At 50.3% G+C, this 26,722-nt stretch overlaps 1 protein-coding gene across 4 annotated transcripts in view; it reads right to left on the bottom strand.

Annotated features, from left to right (window-relative positions):
• The window catches only part of LOC140387417 (synaptic vesicle glycoprotein 2B-like), a 297,753-nt gene that overhangs the window by 45,699 nt on the left and 225,332 nt on the right, over positions 1–26,722 (bottom strand). For all 4 annotated transcript variants that reach the window (XM_072470504.1, XM_072470503.1, XM_072470501.1 and 1 more), the window contains exons 3-4: positions 12,374–12,554; positions 3,676–3,827 (exon numbers count right to left, since the gene is read on the bottom strand). In XM_072470504.1, coding sequence (XP_072326605.1) covers positions 3,676–3,827; positions 12,374–12,554 — 333 coding nt within the window. The remainder of the gene's footprint in view (positions 1–3,675; positions 3,828–12,373; positions 12,555–26,722) is intronic.

Raw genomic sequence — 26,722 nt, 5'->3', positions numbered from 1 at the left:
CTCAAAGGGTCGAGTGAAGAGGACTTTGCTTAAAAGGGCACTAGAAGATTCACCTTCCGAAACAGGGAGAAGGGGTCCCGTTAACATGGGTGGACATGGATTTTAAATTTAAGACTACCGACGGAGTGTGTGACATACTGTATAAAAGCAAGGGTTTTCTGTTGTGTTAAGACGTTAAAGCGGGCCCAACTTTTCTGTAGTTTAATGCATTAATTGCCTAAGCAGTTATGTTTAGTTGAAGTTGATTTTAGTTTGTTTGTTACAGTAAAAGTCTTAAAATGTGAAATATTGTCATGTGACTCTTCAAGTCAGTCACTGGGAAAATAGTGTCTCTTTTTAAAAGTTATTGGTCTCTGTGGGAATCATAAGAAGTGAAACAGAGTTGACATTTCCGGTCCATGACCTTTCACACAAGGTTATTGCCATATTTTACTCCTTGACCTGAATTCATTGGATAAGTTGCCGCTCCAAAAACATTCTAAAATGAAGATTACCGACCACTCCCGTACCCACCCTATACATACTACCATTGGTTCTGTCATGGCTGGTGGTTTGGATAACTCTGTCATAAAGCCCCAGACCCTGTGCTTTATTGGTAAATGGCAAAATTATTTCTTACGCTCTTGGATAATGACCCAATGGCAACACTGCAGAAATGTGCCATTTCTCCTGTTGCTAATGACAGCAGTAATTTCACCCCTCTGCCAGCAGACTCAAAATAATCTCGTGCCATCTCAGCAAGAATTCTGCCAGCACAGCAAACAGTTAACGCCACAAATGTCCTCTAGAAGCAGCCTAGTGAACAACCCATAAGATGTACCAATCCAACCGTCACACGGTCATTTTCGTCTCTTTACCCCACCAACTATATGTGGTGATTCATTGCCGTTCGAATGGATTTCAGTCTTTTTTCGTGCAAATCTGTAAATTCAAGAGGAGTTGGTTGCATTCAAAATTCTTGGAGCCTGCCCCGAGACACCATAAATATTTGGAGGCCCTTCGCACTCTCTGCACAAGACCCCCACCCTGCCCGGCAACACTGACCGGTTAAAGCACAAACTCTCCCACATCATCTTTTCACAGTGTACTGAAACAGCAGAATATTCCGATTCAGGGGCGAAATTCTCCGGAAACGGCGCGATGTCCGCCGACTGGCGCCCAAAACGGCGCAAATCAGTCGGGCATCGCGCCGCCCCAAAGGTGCGGAATGCTCCGCATCTTTGGGGGCCGAGCCCCAACCTTAAGGGGCTAGGCCAATGCCGGACGAATTTCCGCCCCGCCAGCTGGCGGAAAAGGCCTTTGGTGCCCCGCCAGCTGGCGCGGAAATGACATCTCCGTATTGTGAGAGAACGCGCGGCCGAGGCCGCACATAGCGCCATTTTGTGCACTGAAGAGCTCCGCTCGCCGGAGCTCCCCAGTGTAGTGAGAGATCTGTCGCCATTTTTAAACGGCATCCCAGTCTCTGAGACTCCCAAAGCAATCCTCAACCCCACCCGCAGCGTGAAAACACTATGTGAGGACCCCCAGCCCCCCCACACTCCCAACACCCACACAGGGCACCCCTGGGCTGATTTCGCGCGCGCAAATAAAGCCAACCTGGCACTCTGGTAGCACCCATGCCAGCTGGCAGTGCCACCTGGGCACCTTGGCATTGCCAGGCTGGCACCCAGGTGGAATGCAAAGGTGCCAGGCTGACACTGCCAGGATGGCACCAGCCTACCAAAGGGCTTACAGTTGGGGCCTTTGATCCCCTGGGAGACCCGCAAAAGTGCCGCTCCGTCGGTGGGGACCATTGCTGAACAGCGCTTGCAGAGGTCTCCGAGGTGAAGGGGTTGAATCCCAAAGCCTCACTTACCTCGGGAATCTCCACACTAGAGTGTGGCTTGCTGCCTCGCTCTAATATTCAGATTTGCCAAAAACTGACCCCGCCCACAATGGGCAAGATTTACATTGCAACATCTCGCGAGATCCAATGCGATCTCGCGAGGCGTTGCAAGCCGGGTAGATCCCAGGAGTGGGATCTCATGGCTCCTATCGGCCTCGCTGCGCCGCGGCGAGCTGCTTTTCAGACGCAGCGTGGTCGTTGGATCGCGCCCAAAGACTCTGCCTCAACTTTTTGAAGAAGAGAATTCCAAAGTCTCCCAACCCTCTGAGAGAAAAGAACGTTGTTCCTCATCTCTGACTGAAATTGGCTGCCCCTTATTTTTAAACTGTGACCCCAATTCTAGATTTTCCCACAAGAGGAAACATCTGCTCGGCATCCATCTCATCAAGTCCCCTCAGGATCTTATATGTTTCTATCAAGTCGCGTCAAGGGCAGCACGGTAGCACTAGTGGATAGCACTGTGGCTTCATTGCGCCAGGGTCCCAGGTTCGATTTCCCGCTGGGTCACTGTCTGTGCGGAGTCTGCACGTTCTCCCCGTGTCTGCGTGCGTTGTCTCCGGGTGCTCCGGTTTCCTCCCACAGTCCAAAGACGTGCAGGTTAGGTGGATTGGCCATGATAGATTGCCCTTAGTGACCCAAATAAAAGTATGATGTGGAGATGCCGGCGTTGGACTGGGGTGAGCACAGTAAGAAGTCTTACAACACCAGGTTAAAGTCCAACAGGTTTGTTTCGATGTCACTAGCTTTCGGAGCGCTGCTCCTTCCTCAGGTGAATGAATAAAAGTAAAAGACAAATAAAAGTAGGTGGGGTTATTGGGTTACGGGGAAGTGGGTCGGTGCAGACTCGATGGGCCGAATGGCCTCCTTCTGCACTGTATATTCTTATTCTATTAAACTCCAGCGGATACAAGCCTAGTCTGACCAACCTTTCCTCAATAGGCAACCCGCCCACTCCGGGTAAACCTTCTCTGAAGTGCTTCCAATGCATTTACATTTTTCCTTAAATAAGCAGACCAATACTGTACACAGTGCTCCAGGTGTGGTCTCACCAATGCCCTGATAAACTGAGGTTCAAGCCCTTACTCCAAGGTGCAAACACACACTCTGGACTCGCCCGCCAGCACACCACTGAGAGGGTGCTGCCCAGTCTCAAGAGCCAAAGTGTCACCTGTTGGTTAGATTCTCCCAGGCGGCATGACATATATCCCATGGTACCACCTGACAAAGAGCAGGGAGTTCATTCAGTGTCCTGACTGACATCTCCCTTCAACCAAGAAGAAAATTAACTGATCCTCCATCTCATTATTTACTGTGCATTAAGTAGCTACTGTTTGTCTGCACTGCAGTCAATGTCCTTCAATGAAATTTATTGAATGCGATGCACTTTAAGATGCCTCCAAGGGTCATGATAATGTACTGGATAAATAATAGTTCTCTGTGGTAGTCACCACTAGCTGTATTATATGTATTATGGTAAGACACATATACTAGAGGTACATGGGTAAATCCCTGCCTGCTGGCTCCGCCCAGTAGGCGGAGTATAAATGTGTGTGTTCGCTGGTGCTGCAGCCATTCTAGTGGCAGCTACAGGAGACACAACATCTTTGCTCAATAAAGCCTTGATTATTCCACTACTCTCGTCTTTGTGGTAATTGATAGTGCATCATTCTCCCCTGTTTTCTTAAAGGAAAAATCCATGGATTCTAAAAATGATCTGCTCTCTGATCCTGCACCCCTCAGGCAGAATGGGCCAAAACGGAATTCTGAATACAAATCATCGAGACACTGACCGTAATGTGGAATGATGCTCCAGGCCATCATGGAGGCGTAAATCCCACCAACCATCCAGAACATGCAGAGCCAGCTGAGATGTTCCCCTCGCTTCTCACGAGACAGGAATTCGGAGAAGTAGGTGAAAACGATGGGGATGGAGCCCCCGATACTGAAAGACAGAAACGGGAGAGCCACTTTCAGAACACAATACAGAGCAGATGTCAGCAGGACTCAGACCCTCTCTCATCCCCTTCACACCCTATCAGGACCTCCCTTCACTGACTACCATTCTGAGACCAGAACACCAGCAATGCTGAGCTTTACGATGACCCATTCATAATGGCAGACATGTATGAATGTTAACATTTATTGTATGTGTATTCATTGTTTCCAGGAAGGATCGGCATAACGAATAGAATGAGCCTGTAGCCTATCTAAACTCAAATCCTTAAAAGATCATTTGAATTAATGATCAAACCAGATCAGTAATGTCCCGTTAATGTCCAAATTGGTCACAGAAATATTCTAGTAAACTGCTGGGCATCATGTAAACAACCTGCGACTCTCAGATCCTGGGCAATATTTTTTCTGAGGACGTGTGACCTCCGCTATCAGGCTCGTAGGGGAGTCAGGTGCCTGCACTGTATGAGGACCAGTTATGAAATGTGATTTTCCTCAGAGCAGCCAATTCATGGTTAGAGGACCATCTTGCCAGTCACATAGGAACCGTGGGTGGGTTCTTGAAGCTAGAGGGCTAATCAGAGGCCTATCAATTTGAAAATGGTAGCAAAATACCAGCTACGTGAGGGAGAGGGTGCCTCGAAATGAAGGCACATTCCCTCCGACTTTATTAAGTTTAAAATAAAAAATAGCCTTCATAACTGGGCCACCATTGTGGGGAGTGGGGGGGGGGCAGGGTTTGGTGCACGTGATGGTGGGTGAATCCCGCCACAAGGTGGCCTGTGGTTGCTGCTACATCACAAGTAGGCAGAGAAGGCCCCAAAGTCTGCCTGGACCACTGTCCACCCCTCCAGCCTGCCACCAGGTTGCCACCCCCAGGCAACTAATCTATCCCTCCTGCTCCCACACCCACTCCCGGTTCCCCACTCTGCCTCTGGGAACCGGGAGGCAGACAGAAAATCCCTGGCGTGACTGGAAAATAACTGGCCTTAATAAACCTTCAATTGGGACATTTGGCTCTTCCCTGCTTGCAGGCAGCTGATCTTGCCCCCATTCCCAACCTGCCTCCTGGTAATGGCTCGGACGCAGGATGGAGCAGAGCGACTGGCACGCAGGTCAGCGATACGAGATTCTGTGCACACCTACCTCCATTCCTGTTCCCAACAGTGTAAGTTATCAATGAGAGGAAGACCCCTAGATAGGATAATCTATGTGAGACAGAAGATACCCTAACCTGTCTCACTCAGGGTTCTTGACCAATTCTCATCTACCTTATGGACTATCTTGTGGACGCACGCTTTTTAATCAAGTCAGAGAGTTTATTAAGTAACACAAAGTGTCACAAAGTTAATACCTAACCACAGCAATACATGTAGAACAAGACTCAGCTCTGATGGTGCCTCCTCCCCGGCTCTCTGGGTCAGTCTTCTCTTCCTCTTTCGCTGTTGGCCATAGTCTGTCTGTCCTCTGGGTGTAACATCGGTGTCCTGTAGCCCCCTTTAGATTATCCCAAATGAGAGACCCTTACCATGCCTCGATGGTTCACAGTTTGTGTTGGCCAATATGATTGGATTAGGATGAGGTCATTGGTAGCCTAAGGATTTGCCCCAACATTTAGACACTTAACAGGTGTTCCCACTTCTCTTAACAGCTCAACTTCTGCAAATCTACAGTTTCACATTTATCTTATCCTTTATTTTCTGCAAGCAAGCACTAATGTTCTGAGGTCTAGTCAACACGGTTTTGTGAAGGGTAGGTCGTGCCTCACAAACCTTATTGAGCTCTTTGAGAAGGTGACCAAACAGGTGGATGAGGGTAAAGCAGTTGATGTGGTGTATATGGATTTCAGTAAAGCGTTTGATAAGGTTCCCCACGGTAGGCTACTGCAGAAAATACGGAGGCATGGGATTCAGGGTGATTTAGCAGTTTGGATCAGAAATTGGCTAGCTAGAAGAAGACAAAGGTGGTTGATGGGAAATGTTCAGACTGAAGTCCAGTTACTAGTGGTGTACCACAAGGATCTGTTTTGGGGCCACTGCTGTTTGTTATTTTTATAAATGACCTGGAGGAGGGCGTAGAAGGATGGGTGAGTAAATTTGCAGATGACACTAATGTCGGTGGAGTTGTGGAAGGATGTTACAAGTTACAGAGGGACGTAGATAAGCTGCAGCGCTGGGCTGAGAGGTGGCAAATAGAGTTTAATGCAGAAAAATGTGAGGTGATTCATTTTGGAAGGAATAACAGGAAGACAGAGTACTGGGCTAATGGTAAGATTCTTGGCAGTGTGGATGAGCAGAGAGATCTCGGTGTCCATGAACATAGATCCCTGAAAGTTGCCACCCAGGTTGAGAGGGTTGTTAAGAAGGCTTACAGTGTGTTAGCTTTTTTTGGTACAGGGATTGAGTTTCGGAGCCATGAGGTCATGTTGCAGCTGTACACATCTCTGGTGCGGCCGCATTTGGAGTATTGCGTGCAATTCTGGTCGCCGCATTATAGGAAGGATGTGGAAGCATTGGAAAGGGTGCAGAGGAGATTTACCAGAATATTGCCTGGTATGGAGGGAAGATCTTATGAGGAAAGGCTGAGGGACTTGAGGCTGTTTTCGTTAGAGAGAAGAAGGTTAAGAGGTGACTTAATTGAGGCATACAAGATGATCAGAGGATTGGATAGGGTGGACAGTGAGAGCCTTTTTCCTCGGATGGTGATGTCTAGCACGAGGGGACATAGCTTTAAATTGAGGTGAGATAGATATAAGACAGATGTCAGAGGTAGGTTCTTTACTGAGAGAGTAGTAAAGGCGTGGAATGCCCAGCCTGCAACAGTAGTGGACTCGCCAACACTAAGGGCATTCAAATGGTCATTGGATAGACATGTGGACGAGAAGGGAATAGTGTAGATGGGCTTTAGAGTGGTTTCACAGGTCGGTGCAACATCGAGGGCCGAAGGGCCTGTACTGCGCTGTAATGTTCTATGTTCTATGTCTCCAGCTTACCCCTTCCATTGTTATTGCACAAAGGTTTTCGCAACCTTAAATGAAACAATTTCATAATGAAGCAAGCACTAACACAAAAATACTTCAATATATTGGCGCACAAAAGATATAATTAGTCCTGTCTTTCATAAGCTTAAAATATGTCACCATCTGCAACCTCTGCTTGAACTGTGGGTCAGTATGTGAGTAACTTCCTCTTTCTGAGCCTGGCTTCTTTCACACACACAGGCCAGGATTTTCTAGTCCAGTCCACCACAGGAATCATTGCAGATGGGACATAGAATTGGACGGACCAGCCAAGGGTCCGTTGACTTTGGGCAGAACTGAAAAATGCCGGCCATTGACAAGTTGACATTTTTCAGCAAAGCTAACCATCATGTTTTTCAGCAGTTTCTTAAAAAGAATGTCATAGGGCAGCACGGTGGCACAGTGGTTAACACTGGGATTACGGCGCTGAGGACCTGGGTTCGAATCCCGGCCCTGGGTCACTGTCCGTGTGGAGTTTGCACATTCGCCCCATGTCTGCGTGGGTTTCACCCCCACAACCCAAAGACATGCTGGTTAGGTGAATTGGCCATGCTAAAATTGCCACTTAATTGGAAAAAAAATAATTGGGTGCACTAAATTTTTTTTAAAAAGAAAAGAAGAATGTCACAGAATGATTAATATAGACAAACCATAAAAATAGACTAAATTCAACAGGGAGGACTAAGATTCCATCCCCTGGAAATGCTAGCTTTGGCCAAACTTAGGAGCTGATATTCTGGATGGTCCTCCAACTTCACACTGAAGGCAAACATTAATAGTAAGAATTTACTATTTATAGAGAGAATGCGGGGGGAAGGGGGGAGGGGTCCGGGACCCTCCCATAGCACGTTCGGACTGAAGAAGGAGGTCAGGGATCGTTTCGGGGGTCTCGGATCTCTCGCTACACTGTACAAATCAATAGCCTCTGCCACGCGTTCCCCGTTCAGGCCGCTTATACAATGCGAATCGCGTTGAATAGCCATGTGTGTCTCGGCACCGCGAGCGCCGGTAAATACACGACTAAACGCGCTCGCTAGGGGACTTTGTTCCCTTTTGGGAAAATCACGGCCAACATTATGGTCAGCGAACGCACACGGGAGTCTGAAGTGCATTCGCCGACAATTAAGCACGGTAAAGAGGCAATCGGTGGCTATTTTACGTGATGCGTCCAATTTTACGGCTGGCGGACTTGCCAATCAGTCAGCTGGCCTTCACGTTTTTGCAACAAACCTGTCCCAGGGTGGGATAAAATGTCCGGGGTGATCTAAAATAAAAGAAGATTCACGGTGCCGAGGTCCCAGGTTCGATCCCGGCTCTGGGTTACTGTCCATGTGGAGTTTGCACATTCTCCCTGTGTTTGCGTGGGTTTCATCCCCACAACCCAATGATATGCAGGTTAGGTGGATTGGCCATGCTAAATTGCCCCTTACTTGGAAAAAATGAATTGAGTAGTCTAAATTTATATTTAAAAAAAGAAATAAAATAACCGCGTGGTGCGGTTGGAGCAGCAATTGGACGCACTTAGGAGCATGCAGGTGGTGGAAAGTGTCATAGATAGGAGTTATTGAGATGTGGTCACACCCAAGGTGCAGGCAGAGAGATGGGTGACCACCAGAAGGGGCAGGCAGTCAGTGCAGAAATCCCTTGTGGTTGTCCCCCTCTCGAACAGGTGTATCGCTTTGGATACTGTCTGGGGGGGGATAGCCTATCAGGGGAAAACAGCAGCAGCCAGAGTAGTGGCACCACAGCTGGCTCTGATGTTCAGCAGGGAGGGTCAAAGCGCAGAAGAGCAATAGTCATAGGGGACTCTATAGTCAGGGGCACTGATAGGCGCTTCTGTGGACGTGAAAGAGAATCCAGGATGGTATGTTGCCTCCCTGGTGCCAGGGTCTAGGATGTCTCAGAATGGGTAGAGGGCATCCTGAAGGGGGAGGGCAAACAGGCAAAGGTCGTGGTACATATTGGTACTAACGACATAGGCAGGGAGGGGCATGAGTTCCTGCAGCAGGAGTTCAGGGAGCTAGGCAGAAAGTTAAAAGACAGGACCTCTAGGGTTGTAATCTCGGGATTACTCCCTGTGCCGCGTGCCAGTGAGGCTAGAAATAGGAAGATAGAGTAGTTAAACACATGGCTAAACATCTGGTGTAGGAGGGAGGGTTTCAGTTATCCGGACCACTGGGAGCTCTTCCGGGGCAGGTGTGATCTATATAAGAAGGACAGGTTGCATCTAAACTGGAGTGGCATAAATATCTTGGCCGCGAGGTTTGCTAATGTCACACGGGAGGGTTTAAACTAGTATAGCAGGGGGGTGGGTAACGGAGCAATAGGTCAGAAGGTGAAAACATTGAGGGAGAACTAGGGAATTGGGCCAGTATGGCTCAGAAGAAGAGCAGACAGGGCGATGTTGCTGAAAACAGCGGGACTGGTGCCCTGAAGTGCATACGTTTGAATGCAAGAAGTATAAAATTAAGGCAGATGAACTTAGAGCTTGGATTAGTACTTGGCACTATGATGTTGTTGGCATTACAGAGACCTGGTTGAGGGAAGGACAGGATTGGCAGCTAAACATTCCAGGATTTAGATGTTTCAGGCGGGATAGAGGGGGATGTAAAAAGCGCTGTACTGCAGGTGGACACCTCAGAGGGCAACGAGGCTAGATAGGGTAGAGATCAAGAATAAGAAGGGTGCAGTCATAATGTTGGGGGTTTACTACAAGCCACCCAACAGCCAGCATGAGATAGAGGAACAGATAGGTAGACATATTTTGGAAAGGAGTAAAAGCAACAGGGTTGTTGTGATGGGAGACTTTAGCTTCCCCAACATGGACTGGGACTCACTTAGTGATAGAGGCTTGGACGGGGCAGAGTTTGTAAGGAGCATCCAGGAGGGCTTCTTAAAACAATATGTAGATAGGCCAACTAAGGAAGGGGCTGTACTGGACCTGGTATTGGGGAATGAGCCCGGCCAAGTGGTAGAAGTTTCAGTAGGGGAGCATTTCGGGAACAGTGACCACAATTCAGTAAGTTTTAAAATGCTGGTAAGGATAAGAGTGGTCCAAGGGTGAATGTGCTATATTGGGGGAAGGCTAATTATAACAACATAAGGCGGAAACTGAAGAACCTAGATTAGGGGCGGATGTTTGAGGGTAAATCAACATCCGACATATGGGAGGCTTTCAAATGTCAGTTGAAAGGAATTCATGTTCCTGTGAGGAAGAAGGATAAATACGGCAAATTTCGGGAACCTTGGATAACGAGAGATATTATAGGCCTCGTCAAAAAGAAAAAGGTGGCATTTGTCAGGACTAGTGTGGAATATAAGGAAAGTAGGAACTGAAGCAAGGAGTCAGGAGGGCTAAAAGGGGTCACGAAAAGTCATTGGCAAATAGGGTTAAGGAAAATCCCAAGGCTTTTTACACGTACATAAAAAGCAAGAGGGTAGCCAGGGAAAGGGTTGGCCCACTGAAGGACAGGGGAGGGAATCTATGTGTGGAGTCAGAGGAAATGGGCGAGGTACTAAATGAATACTTTGCATCAGTATTCACCAAAGAGAAGGAATTGGTGGATGTTGAGTCTGGAGAATGGTGTGTAGATAGCTGGGTCACATTGAGATCCAAAAAGACAAGGTGTTCGGCGTCTTGAAAAATATTAATGTAGATAGGTCTCCAGGGCCTGATGGAATCTACCCCAGAATACTGAAGGAGGCAAGAGAGGAAATTGCTGAGGCCCTGACAGAAATCTTTGGATCCTCACTGTCTTCAGGTGATGTCCCGGACTGGAGAATAGCCAATGTTGTTCCTTTGTTTATGAAGGGTAGCAAGAATAATCCAGGGAACTACAGGCCGGTGAGCCTTACGTCAGTGGTAGGGAAATTATTGGAGAGAATTCTTTGAGGCAGGATCTACTCCGATTTGGAAGCAAATGGACGTATTAGCGAGACGCAGCACGGTTTTATGAAGGGGAGGGGTCGTGTCTCACTAACTTGATAGAGTTATTCGAGGAGGTCACAAAGATTATTGATTCTGGAAGGGCAGTGGATGTTGTTTATATGGACTTCAGTAAGGCCTTTGACAAAGTCCCTAATGGTAGACTCGTACAAGAGGTAAAGTCACACAGGATCAGAGGTGAGCTGGCAAGATGGATACAGAACTGGCTAGGTCATAGAAGGCAGAGTGTAGCAATGGAAGGGTGCTTTTCTGATTGGAGGGCTGTGACTCATGGTGTTCCGCAGGGATCAGTGCTGGGATCTTTGCTGTTTGTAGTATATATAAATGATTTGGAGGAAAATGTAACTGGTCTGATTAGTAAGTTTGTGGACAACACAAACGTTGGTGGAATTGCAGATAGCGATGAGGACTGTCGGAGGATACAGCAGGATTTAGATTGTTTGGAGACTTGGGCGAAGAGATGGCAGATGGAGTTTAATCTGGACAAATGTGAGGTAATGCATTTTGGAAGGTCTAATGCAAGTAGGGAATATACAGTGAATGGTAGAACCCTCAAGAGTATTGAAAGTCAGAGAGATCTAGGTGTACAGGTCCACAGGTCACTGAAAGGGGCAACACAGGTGGAGAAGGTAGTCAAGAAGGCATACGGCACGCTTGCCTTCATTGGCCTGGGCATTGAGTATAAGAATTGGCAAGTCATGTTGCAGCTGTATAGAACCTTAGTTAGGCCACATGTGGAGTATAGTGTTCAATTCTGGTTGCCACAATACCAGAAGGATGTGGAGGCTTTAGAAAGGGTGCAGAAGAGATTTACCAGGATGTTGCCTGGTATGGAGGGCATCAGCTATGAGGAGAGGTTGAATAAACTCGGTTTGTTCTCGCTGGAACGACGGAGGTTGAGGGGCGACCTGATAGAGGGGCATAGACAGAGTGGATAGTCAGAGGCTTTTCCCCAGGGTAGAGGGGTCAATTACTAGGGGGCATAGGTTTAAGGTGAGAGGGGCAAGGTTTAGAGTAGATGTACGAGGCAAGATTTTTACACAGAGGGTAGTGGGTGCCTGGAACTCGCTGCCGGAGGAGGTGGTAGAAGCAGGGTCGATCGTGACGTTTTAAGGGGCATCTTGTCAAATACATGAATAGGATGGGAACAGAGGGATACGGACCCAGGAACTGTAGAAGATTTTAGTTTAGACAGGCAGCATGGTCGGCATAGGCTTGGAAGGCCGAAGGGCCTGTTCCTGTGCTGTACTTTTCTTTGTTCTTTGTTCTTTGTTTTGTTCTAAAAGAAAATGTCTGAGGGCTTGAGGTCCACCGATCACATGCGCCCGACCTACACCTTGCTGTGCTGATATTAAAAGATCTGAGCATTTTGTTCCATTGCTCTCTCCATTGGGGAGGTGTAAATGGGGAGCCAGTTCAGTAATGGCTGCCTGCAGAATCTTACTCAATGCACGACAGTGAGGGCGTCGTAACCAGGGATAGGAGAATTACCAGGGCAGCTGGAATTTTATTACAATATTCCGAGTATCATTCGTTAATTCCACAGTTTCAAAATATAGGATTCACGTACCCAGCTCCTGAAAGTAGTCGGCAGAACAGGAACATGCCATAGCCCTGGACAAACGATGAGAAGATGATAAAGACTCCATTGATGCTGAGGGCAATGATCAGACAATATCTTCTGCCCATTTTATCGGCCAGTCCGCCCCAGATGAAGGCTCCGACCATCATTCCCAAATATACTATCAAGCCTGCAAAGCAGTAATGAGAAGATTAATAATAAAATTTTAATTTTCCCCACAAGTGAATTAATTTTTGAGTGCACTGACTGTTGTTATGTTGTCAAGCACGCCAGATGATTTTGTGCACAGTGAGATCCCACAAGCAGAAATTTGTTTTGCTGGCATTTGCTGTCTTGGTGATGTTCGTCGGGACTCCAGGAGAACTTCCTGCTTCCCTTCAACAATATTAGAGCTAAAAAATCCATTTGAACATACAGACAATAACTCTGTTTGACATCTCATCCAAAGAACGGTTCTAGGGTTTGAACCCATGACTTTTCGATGAATAGGAAGAGTGGTATGAGTTGACTTTCGCTGTTAAACCATAAAGATATGAGAACACTATACGGGGACTGAATTGGAATTGGCTGTGGTAAACCCACAGCTGAATCACCCAATGATGCTCATATATCAGCTTGTGTTGGAATTTCCATCTGAAAGTAGTTCCCAAAAGTGGAAGGATACGGAGCCACAGCCCAAGATAGGTCAGCACCTTCAGGAAAGGATAAGGGAAGGCTGAGTAAAGGTTGGCTGGGTTTTGAGATATATACTGGGGCAGCACGGTAGCATATTGGTTAGCACAGTTACTTCACAGCTCCAGGGTCCCAGGTTCAATTCCGGGCTTGGGTCACTATCTGTGCGGAGTCTGCACGTTCTCCCCGTGTCTGCGTGGGTTTCCTCCGGGTGCTCCGTTTTTTCCCCACAGTCCAAAGATGTGCAGGTTAGGTGGATTGGCCATGCTAAATTGCCCTTGGTGTCCAAAAAAAGTTAGGTGGGGTTACGAGGATATAGGGGAGAGGGTGGAGGCATGGGGCTTAAGTGGGGCGCTCTTTCCAAGGGCTGGTGCAGACTAGATGGGCTGATTGGCCTCCTTCTGCACTGTAAATGTTATGATTCTATGTGCCAGTTTATTCTCGGAGTCGCCCTCCTATTTGTGACGTACCGGAGGTGAATTGCATGCGGGGGGTAAATGGCCTGGATCATTCACCGTGTGTAGGTCTGCTCCCTGGAACAGTCTGGAGCTGTGCTCCTGACCACCTGCAAAGGAAACTTCTGGCTGCTGTTGGAGAGGAGGACTATATAAAATATCTTCAAGGCATCCCTGAGAAGTCCAAGGATCTAAGGTCACAGCTCTGGGTTTACCAGCACACTTTTCTTTCCGGGTGTCGCAAGAGTACGATCAAGAGATAGTCAGGGGAATATCTCTTGCTCCTCCTCATTCACATTGTGACCCTGGATCATTGTCCACTGCAGGTCCAAGCACAACTAGACCATTTGGTCAACAATCTGGGACAAACACTGTGGTCATAGAGACCAGGCACACTGGGCCTTTGCCCCTATTGCTTGTACCTAACATAGGGGTCACTGGGCGGTCTATCCAGTTTACCTTCTGCCAGGCTGGTAGGTAAGACCATAAGACATAGGAGCAGAAGTGAGGCCATTCGGCCCATCGAGTCAACTCCACCATTCAATCATGGCTGATTCCAACTCCATTTACCCGCTCTCTCTCCATAGCCCTTACATGAAACAACAAAGTTATTGACTCATAAAAATCAATATCAACTTGTCTGGTGCAATGAAGTTTAAAATCTTCCCCATAAATTATTTAATTTGTGTCCACTGTAAAATTTTCACCAATGTATAGTCAAAAGAAATACAAAGGAATAGCAAGGATTGCTCTCCAGGAGATTATCCCATAACATACTCACTGGGCTGGATTCTCCGATTTGAAGACTAAGTGTTGACGCTGGCGTGGGAACGGTGGCATTTTACTCCCGAAATAATGGCGCAAAAGTTACACCATTCCTCTGTGGGGGGGCTAGCAGGCACACAGCGTAGAGCCCTCAGCTCTAGCTGTGGATACAGCCGGAGAATTACCGGGTCTATGGCCACGCATACGCACGGCAGCGGCCTGCAGCGGCCGCACCGTGCAACATGGCGCCGGTCGCACACGGACCCGGCTGCCAAAAACTGCCCCCCCTTTGAACCAGGCTCGCCACCCCTGGACCATCCCCCACTAGTCCTCCCAGCCCCCCCACGAAGGCCCCCCTGCCAGCGAACGGCTCCCGTCCCCCCCCCCCCACCCCCCACCCCCCCCACCCCTCCCACCCCCCGACTGTGGCGACACTGGACTCACGAAAATAAAAAGGACAAGTGTTCCACGCCCTCGAGAAGTCGGCCCATTGGGGCCGGTGCATCGGGGAAGGGTCTCAGGTGACGTCCTGAGGCCACCCTGACCTCGTGCGGCATATTCTGCGAGTATGGCGGTTTTGAGGGGGCGGAGCATTGCAAAAGCAACGGCGCCCCCAATTTCGGCGGAAACGGGGATTCTCCGGCCGATCGCCAAACGCGATTTGGGTGTCGGAGACGGAAGAATCCCGCCCACTATCTCAGAGAACTCAGCCAGTTTAATGCATCTTTTGCAGATCACTCTTGAACATCTCCTGAACTCATCTGTTACAGCAAACCTGTCATATATGCTCTAAAGTAATAATTCAGTAGAAAATTGCTTTGCTTTGGTTACAATTTCAAGGTAGTCTCCAGGAGATAGATTGACTTGCTACGTGTCCTGAGATAATGGTGCAATGCGGCTTTGGGGAGAGAGAAAGCCAATGCGAGTGCAGTCAGGCCATGTGGTATCTGCCGTGTATCAGGAACTTGCCACCGAGCCGCATTAGGTTCCAAAGGCAACGAGGTAGGTCTAAGGAGCATCCCAGAGGGAGGAGAAGTGAAGATGCAAAAATGGACGCAGTGAGGCTCCATTTCACACACCGAGCACCTCCAAGGTGCCTGAATAATGTATGATGCAAAACGTAACCAGACGGTATTTCAGGCTGTTACAAGCATCCCCAGGTGAGATTCCCCAAAAGTTGTTCATCCGAGTCAGACTGTTCGATTTGTCACCGTCCATCTGGGATACCCCCAAATTGTTACAAACCCAGATGAGGAAGGATGACTGGCTTCACGTCTTCGTTAAACCCACCCGCTGCTGGTAGCAACAAAGGTTTAATCTAACAAAGTTCCCTTTCCTTTGGATACCTATTCCAGACCCAATGGTTCTGTTTAAAAAGGAGCCAATTTATCCAGGCTTTCGTCAGTTAAGATACAGTAAATTTATTCACTACTAAACAGATAGTGAGAAATGGTTAAAAAAAAACATGCATCGACATTCATATGGATTATAAATAAGAATTGAGCCCAATAGTAAGTAAATATAAATAAAAAGTTATGCGGAACAGTCCTTGAATTGCACGGTGAATATGGTAAAGTGTTGCGGCCGTTATGGATTGATCTCAGTATAGTTGACTTCAGCAGATGAGTAGTTGATTCTACAATTCAGGTGCTCTGTGGTTTGATAGACAAATTTAATTTTCTTTTACGAGCTACAATCCCTTTTTGCTGGATGGTTGACTTCCACAGTCAGAGAGAGAGCTTTATTTATTCCTGCAATAGATGGTTATTTCCTTTCTGCAGGGGCACTGCTTCCAGGATTGTATGACACACCTGCAGGAAACCTAAAGCTGCTTTTCCTCACACCACAAGCAAGAGGAAACCAGAAGACATTAGTCGTCCAGGCAATTACACCCAGGGTCTGCAAGATGGGGTGGCAATTATGGTCCTTTGTCTTTATCAGTGATGAAATCAGTCTTTGGATGCTTTTAGAAATCTCCTGTCTAAAAACACAGGGAGGGTTTCCATTTCCCTTAGAGAAACATCCTATAGCCATTCCTGACAGGTGCTAACTGTACATTCTCAGCCATCTTCAGGCTTTGTGTCTATTTCAAAATATAAAGTTTTTGGCCACTCTCCACCCCACCACGCCGCATCAAGGTGACGGTCGCCCTGAACTTCGACGCCACGGGGTCCTTCCAGGTGCTGAGTGGGGACCTGTCCGGAATCTCACAGAGCCCGGCGCACAGGTGCATCCGCACCATGACAGAGGCCCAATATGCCCAGTCGGCTCAATATATCCATTTCAATGTGGACCGAGGCCACCAGGATGCCCTGGCAGTGGGGTTTGCTGCCATCGCAGAGATGGCCCAAGTCCAGGGGGTGATCGACGGGATGCATGTCGCCCTACGAGCACCTACAGATGATAGGTCGCTAAATACAAACCAAAAGAGGTTCCACTCGATAAACCTGGCATGTGACCAACGGATGCACATCAGTCACATCTGCGCCCGATATCCGGGCAGTGTGCACGACGCCTTCATCCTGACACATTCGACGTTTCCTGCTATCTTCGAGGTGCACCTCCCTGGCTGGGGGGTTGTCTCCTGAGCGACAAGGGTTATTCACTGCGGTCGCGGCTGATGACGCCTCTATGGAGGCCACAGACCGAATCGGAGACCCACTACACCGACGTCCATGCTGCGACCAGGGGCGTGATCGAGCGGTGCCTCTGAAGATTCTGAAGATGCGGTTCAGGTGCCAGGACCGCTCTGAAGGAGCCCTCCAGTCTAGCGCTGGGAGAGTCTCCCACATCATGGCGGCCTGCTGCGTCCCCCACAACATAGCACAGCAGAGGGGCAGCGTGTTGGAGGGGGAGGGTGAACGGCAGTGCTCCTCTGATGAAAAGGATGCTGGAGAAGGTGAAGATGGGCAGGACATGGGGTCCAGGCAGGCCTCACAATGGGTGCGCCAGGGCCAACATGCACGCGGCGCCCTGATCGCCTCCAGGTTCACCGACTAGGGAGACTGGCCAAGGGTACGCACACCATATCCCCTCCCCTGGCCAACCTCTCCCATGAACACCTCCTGGCGCCATCCCCCCCTCACCCAACTGCAGCCCCCTCCGAGATTCCTCCCTGCCTCACTATGGGGTGCAAGCCCTGGGTTGGTGCATGGGATGGAGGAGGATGACAACCCGCTCTAGGATGAGCTCTGGTGCTCCGCTTCGTTTGAGATCTGACTCCTGCCTGCGGTAGCACTTTCCACCGTCCACCTGGGTTATCCCAGCACACGGACCCATCGAATACCTGGAGTGGCGTGGTGGCTGAACCATGGTCCCCGGGCCAATCTGGGCAGCACGGTAGCACAGTTGTTTCACAGCTCCAGGGTCCCAGGTTCGATTCCTGGTTTGGGTCACTGTCTGTGCGGAGTCTGCACGTTCTCCCCGTGTCTGCGTGGGTTTCCTCCGGGTGCTCCGGTTTCAACAAACAAAGAACAAAGAACAAAGAAATGTACAGCACAGGAACAGGCCCTTCGGCCCTCCAAGCCCGTGCCGACCATACTGCCCGACTAAACTACAATCTTCTACACTTCCTGGGTCCGTATCCTTTCTATTCCCATCCTATTCATATATTTGTCAAGATGCCCCTTAAATGTCCCTATCGTCCCTGCTTCCACTACCTCCTCCGGTAGTGAGTTCCAGGCACCCACTACCCTCTGCGTAAAAAACTTGCCTCGTACATCTACTCTAAACTTTGCCCCTCTCACCTTAAACCTATGCCCCCTAGTAATTGACCCCTCTACCCTGGGGAAAAGCCTCTGACTATCCACTCTGTCTATGCCCCTCATAATTTTGTATACCTCTATCAGGTCGCCCCTCAACCTCCTTCGTTCCAGTGAGAACAAACCGAGTTTATTCAATCGCTCCTCATAGCTTATGCCCTCCATACCAGGCAACATCCTGGTAAATCTCTTCTGCACCCTCTCTAAAGCCTCCACATCCTTCTGGTAGTGTGGCGACCAGAATTGAACACTATACTCCAAGTGTGGCCTAACTAAGGTTCTATACAGCTGCAACATGACTTGCCAATTCTTATACTCAATGCCCCGGCCAATGAAGGCAAGCATGCCGTATGCCTTCTTGACTACCTTCTCCACCTGTGTAGCCCCTTTCAGTGATCTGTGGACCTGTACTCCCAGATCTCTTTGACTTTCAATACTCTTGAGGGTTCTACCATTCACTGTATATTCCCTACCTGCATTAGCCCTTCCAAAATGCATTACCTCACATTTGTCCAGGTTAAACTCCATCTGCCATCTCTCCGCCCAAGTCTCCAGACAATCTAAATCCTGCTGTATCCTCAGACAGTCCTCATCGCTATCCGCAATTCCACCAACCTTTGTGTCGTCTGCAAACTTACTAATCAGACCAGTTACATTTTCCTCCAAATCATTTATATATACTACAAAGAGCAAAGGTCCCAGCACTGATCCCTGTGGAACACCACTGGTCACAGCCCTCCAATTAGAAAAGCATCCCTCCATTGCTACCCTCTGCCTTCTATGGCCCAGCCAGTTCTGTATCCACCTTGCCAGTTCACCCCTGATCCCGTGTGACTTCACCTTTTGTACTAGTCTACCATGAGGGACCTTGTCAAAGGCCTTACTGAAGTCCATATAGACAACATCTACTGCCCTACCTGCAACATCTACATTTTCCTCCCAAAAGTCCCGAAAGACGTGCTGCTGGGTAATTTGGGCATTCTGAATTCTCCCTCTGTATACCCGAACAGGCGCCAGAGTGTGGCGACGAGGGGCTTTTCACAGTGATGTCATTGCAGTGTTAATCTAAGCCTACTTGTGACAATAAAGATTATTATTATTTCACCCACAATGCCAGTCCATTGTGCCCCCCCCCACCCCTGTGACCTCTCTGCAGCCAGCCCAGACCGTCCCTCCCTCACACCTCTCTGACGGAGCACCGTTGTAACAATGTGCACAGGTGTTTAATGTTAACAAATATATACAGCTTTGTGCACCAGCCCCTATCACTAAACTGTGCCCTGCACCTGTGCTAACTTAGCTGGTGTCCACTTTTCTGGCCTTACAAGCCCAAACACTACATCTAAGTGGATCCCCAGATGGTACATCAGGAGTGGAGGCGGCCTGTCCTGAAGCCTGGGTCCCCTTTGGCAGCTGCCTTCTGGGGCAACCAGGCTTGGATGGGCCCGGCTGCTGCTCAGGTGTCCCGGATGGTGTGGTGCCGCCCTATTCTGCTTTCTGCCCATGTGATGTACCAGGGACAGGACGGGGAGGAGGGGTGGAGTCCAAGGCATTGCGGTTTTCGGCACCATCCCTGCGGGAGTCGCCAACATGGGCCCCACTAATTCCTCCTCCCTTGGGGTGCCTGATGGCCCCCGGGCTACTCCATGGGACTGGGGAGCAAATGGAGTTAACCTGCCATCTGGCACTGCTAGTCCTGGAGGCTCGCTCTCGACTCGACCGGGGTCTGCATTCTTACGGTCATGGAGCACAGGGAGTGGACTATGTCTGTCTGGGACTGCACCAGATCTCACTGTGACGGTGCCACCACATCAGCCAGTGACTGGGCCACCTCCCTCTGGGACTGGACCACCTCGCTCTGCGTCTGTGCCACGTCGGTCAGTGCCTGGACAATGCCGACACTCTTAGGCATGGTCCGCTGTGACTGGGCCGCACTCAGGAGTATCGCTGCAATGTCCAGGTGGGTCTGAGACTGCCTGTGGTAGGGCAACCTCCGCCTGCACAGAGTGCCAGAGGCCTTGGCCATGTTTATCCATGGCTGAGGCCTTCGCCTCCAAGACCTCCTCTGCGGATGCCACCTGTGTGGTGTTGGCCTGATTGGCATGCATGGTCGGCATCACCTTCTGCTCCTGCACGCAGTTGGACCCCTCCAACTGCACTTGCAGATGTTGGATGCTCGTCGGTAACCCCTCGTGTAGCCCCTGGCTCTCCGACTCCATCTCCACAATTGATGGGACTGTCCGTTCCAGAAGCCCGAATCCCATCTGGACGGCAGCTAGTCCCAGGGGTCGGCCTGGCCTCCAACCGTCTGCCCCGTCTGGAGTTCTGGCCTCCACCATCTATACTGGAGCATTTGTGTGGTGTGCACCACTTTGTGCCCCAGGAGCCTCTTCACCAAAGTGCCCAACCGAGGTGAGTGTGTCTGGAATGGTGGAGGGTGTTGGGGACGGCTGTGATGGGAAGTCAGTGTCATCCCCGGACTCGAGCTCCGGGATATCTCGGGATACGGGTTGAGTGCTCCCATCTGTGTCAGTGTCATTGCCGTCGCTGGTCGACACACGGGGTTCTGGTTGTGGCTGGGGCCGGGGTACACCAGAAGGACCGTCATCAGCAGCTCCTGCAAGATTCAAGACAAGACGCTTGGGAGCGGGGCGGTGGTATGGGTATGGAGGTGGAGAGGGGATGTGGGAGTGGTGTGGGTATGAAAGTGGTGTGGGGATGGTGTAGGTATGAGAGTGGTGTGGGGGTGGTGGTGGGAGAATGTGACTCATGTGCCATGGGGAACCGCAACTCAGCAGGGTCTCACTTGACTCGCCTGACGCCGACCTCCGCCCAGGCGACCCTTTACTCAGGCCAACTACCATGCCCAGTGCCCTCTGTTCTGCTGAGGTGAGGCGCGCAGGTCCGGCAGTCCCACTCTAGTCTTCTCCTGCTGCCGGGGGTTGTGCAAGGCCTTCTCCTGGGGGTGGGGGACAGAACACTCACGGTGTTAGATGGTCCGACACATGCTGCCCAGGGAGTGGGTGGCTGGTGGCTTGAGTGGTCAGGGTGTGATGAATGATATCTGTATACACATGTACCTTTAATGCGTAGGCCCCTTTAAGACCGGGTTTGGAACCCTGTGGGACTCTGCCTCCGGCTCCGCCCCCAGGAAGCTGTATATAAGGTTACGTTCAGTAGGCAACGTGCAGTGAGCACACTTCTCGGCAGCTGTCTGGTTCTCTGGTAATTAAAGCCTTTGTATTACCAATCATCTCTCTCGAGTTGTAATTGAGGGTATCTCACAGGGCATCTCGCCATGGTGGTCGGTATTGGTGCCAGCACTTGGTGCAGGGTGGGGGTTCGGCCGCCCTCCGGTGGGGGTGAGTGAGGGTGGGGTTACGGGTGCATGGGATGGGGGTTAGTGCCAGGGGCACGGTGCTGCCCTGAGGAGGCTGTGCAATCTGGACGGTGTTGCCAATGGAGCTGACGGCCTCTGCCACCTGCGCCTTGGCCTAACGAGCGGCGGTGGCTGGCAGCCTCTTTCCCAGCCCGGGGTACAGGGTCACCCGCCTCTCCTCCACCGCCTCCAGCAGGGTCTCCAGTTCCGCGCCATTGTATTGTGGGGCCGAGCGTCTTGTTGGCTGGGCTGGTGTGTGTGGTGAGGTGTGTGTGTGTGTATGCAGCTGCAGCTTGTCAGCCTCCCGAGTGTCAATCGCGAATCCAGCAAATCCGGCATCGTTTCTCATTGGAATCAATTATGTTCCACGTGGCGCCAATACTAGCCCCTTAACGATCGTTAAATCGGTCCAGGTGCGGCGCCGGTTTTACTGTCGTGGAAGTCCACGAATCCTGCCCCGGCAGCAACACTTAACCTCAGGAGCGGAGAATCTGGCTCCAGGTCATTTTAAAGTTCAGCATTCCTGTGTATAATTCCATGGCTATTTTCTCCATCATCAAAACAAGGCATTCCCAGCAGCCATCTAAAACGTGAATTAGTGCCCTCAGGACAGTGTGCAGGTAAGGCCTCCTGCACTGTGCCTAACCAGCCCGGTGGCATCTGTTTAATGAGCCATATCCATATTTGGAAAATTACAATATTGTTCGGAACATTGATGTGAAGCTGACAGGAATTAGGATGCAACACATTCTTCACGGCTACTGGTCCCTTTCCCCAGTCTCCTCCCCCCACCTCGCTGCCCCCCCCCCGCCACCTGCTTGGATGCCATCACACCCCGCATCATCGGATACCCCACCTACAAGGCCTCCGGGTTACCCACAATTCTGGCAATTTTGTTTCCCCTTCCCTCGCCCATCAGGATGCTGGGACACTCTTACCGCAGCTCACATCACCCCAGTTGGCATTAGCAAAAACAACACGAGTTCGATCAAAGCTGGAACCCTCCTAGCTCAGACCCACACTGAGGCCTTCGATTTCATGTGAAGTTGTTGGCTTTTATCTAACCATTTCACACTCATATAGAATTCAGTTTCATATGTGCAGTTTGATATGGACGGAGTGGTAAGCCAAGAATCAATTAACTGGCCTTTAATGGAGCTAAAAAGAAAACAGAATTGGTCTCCAGTTTCTCAGTGTTCAAAGAATTGTGTCTAACCCCAGCTGGATGTGTACACGGGGTTTGTTACAGCCAAAGGTATATGCGATCACCATCAGATTCACAACTGGACAAAGTGTTTCTCCTATAATTGTCACAGCACTAAATAAGAATGCGGATCATCGAAAAGCCTTTGACACAGTAAAGCATCTCCAAGTTGCTTCATGGAGGCAAAATCAATGGGGGGGTGAGAGGAGTTGGGGAGGTGACTGAAAGTTCATTAGGAGGTCACTTTTATAGAATCCCTACAGTGCAGGAGGAGGCCATTCAGCCCATCGAGTCTGCACCAACTCCCTGAAAGAGCACCCTACCTAGGCTCCCCCCCCCCCCCCCCCCCCACCTATATAATCTCTCCCTCAATGTCAACAAAATGAAAGAGATTGTCATTGACTTCAGGAAGCGTAGAGGAGAACATGTCCCTGTCTACATCAATGGGAACCAAGTAGAAAGGGTCCAGAGCTTCAGGTTTTTAGGTGTCCAGATCACCAACAGCCTGTCCTGGTCCCCCCATGCCGACACTATAGTTAAGAAAGCCCACCAATGACTCTACTTTCTCAGAAGACTAAGGAAATTTGGCATGTCAGCTACGACCCTCACCAACTATTACAGAAGCACCATAGAAAGCATTCTTTCTGGTTGTATCACAGCTTGGTATGGAGCCTGCTCTGCCCAAGACCGCAGGAAACTACAAAAGGTCGTGAATGTAGCCCAATCCATCACGCAAACCAGCCTCCCATCCACTGACTCTGTCTACAATTCCCGCTGCCTCGGAAAGGCAGCCAGCATCATTGAGGACCACACGCACCCCGGACATACTCTCTTCCACTTTCTTCCGTCAGGAAAAAGATACAAAGGTTTGAGGTCACGTACCAACCGACTCAAGAACAGCTTCTTCCCTACTGCCATCAGACTTTTGAAATGACCTACCTCGTATTAAAGTTGATCTTTTCTCTACACTCTAGCCATGAACTGTAACATTATATTCTGTAGTCTTTCCTTCCTTCCCTATGTACGGTATGCGTTGTTTGCATAGTTTGCAAGGAACAATACTTTTCACTGAATACTAATACATATGACAATAATAAATCAATCAAACGAAATCAATTCAAATCTATCCCCGTAACCCCACCCATCCTTTTGGACACTAAGGGGTAATTTAGCATGGCCAATCCACGTGACCTGCACATCTTTGGACTTTCACGGAGTGCTTTGTAACCAATTACTTTTGAAGTGCAGTCAACGTTGCCAATGTTGTCGGGAAACACAGCAGTCAATTTGTCACAACACAACCAAGACAGAATTACCATAGTGTGTTTTGGTGGGTGTTGGTGGAGAGAAACATTGACCAAGAGAACTCTCTGGGCGAAATTTACTGGCTGTTCACGCCGGTGGGATATTTCGGTCCCACCAGCGGTGCACGGGTTTCCCGGCGACGAGGGGTGCAGTCAACGGGTAATCCCGTTGACAACAGCAGGACCTGGAAATCCCGCTGGCGGGCCGTCTCCCCAGCCGAAAAACACGCGGCGGGTTGGTGGGTAAATCCCGCCCTCCGCCTCCCTCTACGGTAAAGTGAGATCTTTTCTAATCCATCAGACCAGACAGTTTAACCTTTCACCGAGGCTGAGGCAGGCCTCACATACTCACAAAAACTTCAGCCCAGGCTATGAGCTCAAATCCCTCGTGGAGTTCTGTGGTAAACCACGTTATTGTCTTATATTCACTGTGCTGTATTGTACATGCCTGGGCTTGTCACTCTTCTCAACCTGACCTACAACAAAGAGAAGTGTGTGTTCAGCACGACCCGGTTCGCCATTCTCGGCGATATGGTCCAAAACGGACTTCTCGGGCCCGACCTCGACCGCATGCGCCCCCTCATGGAACTTCCCCTCCCCCCCTGCCCCAAAGTCCTCAAACGCTGTCTGGAGTTCTTTTCCTACTACGCTCAGTGGGTCCCAAACTATGTGGACAAGGCCCGCCCACTCATTCAGTCCACCCAATTCCCCCTTGCAGCCGAGGCGCAACATGCTTTCGCCCGCATCAAAGCCGGGATGCACGCAGTGGACGAGTCACTGTCTTTCCAAGTAGAAAGTGAAGCTTCAGACGTCGCCCTTGCCGCCACTCTAAACCAGGCAGGCAGAGCCGTGGCATTTTTTTCCCGCACCCTTCATGCCTCCGAAATTCGACACTCATCCGTCGAAAAGGAGGCCCAAGCTATCGTTGAAGCTGTGAGACATTGGAGGCATTACCTGGCCGGCAGGCGATTCACTCTCCTCACTGACCAACGGTCGGTTGCCTTCATGTTCAATAACACCCAGTGGGGCAAGATTAAGAATGACAAGATTCTGAGGTGGAGGATCGAGCTCTCCACGTACAACTACGATATCTTGTATCGACCCGGGAAGCTCAAAGAGCCCCCAGATGCCCTATCCCGCGGTACATGTGCCAGCGCACAAGTAGACTCAGTACCCTCCACAACGACCTCTGTCACCCGGGGGTCACCCGCTTTTTCCATTTTATCAAGGCTTGCAACCTGCCCTACTCCATCGAGGAGGCCAGGTCCATGACCAGAGACTGCGAGGTCTGCACGGAGTGCAAACCGCACTTCTATCGGCCAGACAGAGCACATCTGGTAAAGGCCTCCCGCCCTTTTGAGAACCTCAGCATGGACTTCAAAAGGCCCCTCCCCTTCACTGACCGTAACGTGTACTTCCTCAACATCATTGACGAGTACTCCAGATTCCCCTTCACCATCCCCTGCTCTGACATGACCTCTGCCTCCGTTATCAAGGCCCTGCACAGCTTTTTCATCCTGTTTGGGTTCCCCGCCTATATCCACAGTGATCGGGGCTCCTCCTTTATGAGCGATGAGTTGCGTCAGTTCCTGCTCAGCAAAGGCATCGCCTCCAGCAGGACGACCAGCTATAACCCCCGGGGAAATGGACAGGTGGAGAGGGAGAACGCGACGGTCTGGAAGGCCGTCCTCCTGGTCCTACGGTCGAAAAGTCTCCCAGTCTCCCGCTGGCAGGAGGTCCTCCCTGATGTGCTCCACTCCATCCGGTCGCTTCTGTGTATGGCTGTGGTAGTATGCATTAGGGGTCATGTGGGACTGTGAAGCCGTGATGTCATTGGCTGACAGATCCCGGGTCCTGGTTGGCTGTTGATCTCTAGCTCCGCCCTGAAGGCGGAGTATAAGAACCAGGAATTCTCCCCGCAGCTCCAGTCTGTTGCTGAACTGCGGGGAACGAGTCACGCTTAATAAAGCCTCATCGACTTCACCTCTATTCGTCTCTCGGGAGTCTTTGTGCGCTACAATTTACTAAGCGTGCTTAAAGGACTATGGAGCTCAGGATCGTCCCGGAATGCCTGAGGATCAGCCCCCACGCAGTGAACTCAGCAGCAGTTTTTAAACACTGGCAGACTTGTTTCGAAGCCTACCTCCGAACGGCCCCCGGCCGGGTCACAGAAGACCAGAAACTACAGGTCCTGCACTCGAGGGTAAGCCCGGAAATTTACCCTCTCATAGAAGACGCAGAGGATTTCCAGACGGCGTTCGCAGCACTAAAGAGCATCTATGTTCGCCCAGTGAACCAGATCTACGCACGCTACCAACTCGCAACGAGACGGCAAAGTCCCGGAGAATCGCTAGACGAATTCTACGCCGCGCTGCTAATTTTGGGACGGGCCTGCAGCTGCCCGCCGGTAAACGCGATTGAACACACGGACATGTTAATTCGCGATGCGTTTGTGGCAGGTATGAACTCTCCCCAAATCCGCCAAAGACTTTTAGAAAAAGAGTCGCTACGACTCTCAGAGGCACGGGCCCTTGCAGCCTCACTAGATGTGGCCGCGCGAAACGCCCGCGTCTACGGCCCCGACCGCGCGGCAGCCCCTTGGGCCCCGTAGACCCCCGTCGCGACAAACCCCCCCCCCCCCCACAGGCTTGCGCGGTTCAGACGCCAAGTCGTCCCGGGGGAGCCCGCTGCTATTTCTGCGGCCAGGCGAAACACCCCCGGCAGCGCTGCCTGGCCCGCGCAGCGATTTGCAAGAGCTGCGGGAAAAAGGGCCATTTCGCGGCTGTGTGCCGGTCCC

The sequence above is a fragment of the Scyliorhinus torazame genome, chromosome 12 (genome assembly GCF_047496885.1).
Source record: "Scyliorhinus torazame isolate Kashiwa2021f chromosome 12, sScyTor2.1, whole genome shotgun sequence".
Lineage (NCBI taxonomy): Eukaryota > Metazoa > Chordata > Chondrichthyes > Carcharhiniformes > Scyliorhinidae > Scyliorhinus > Scyliorhinus torazame.
This window is presented reverse-complemented; position numbering and strand designations above follow the sequence as displayed.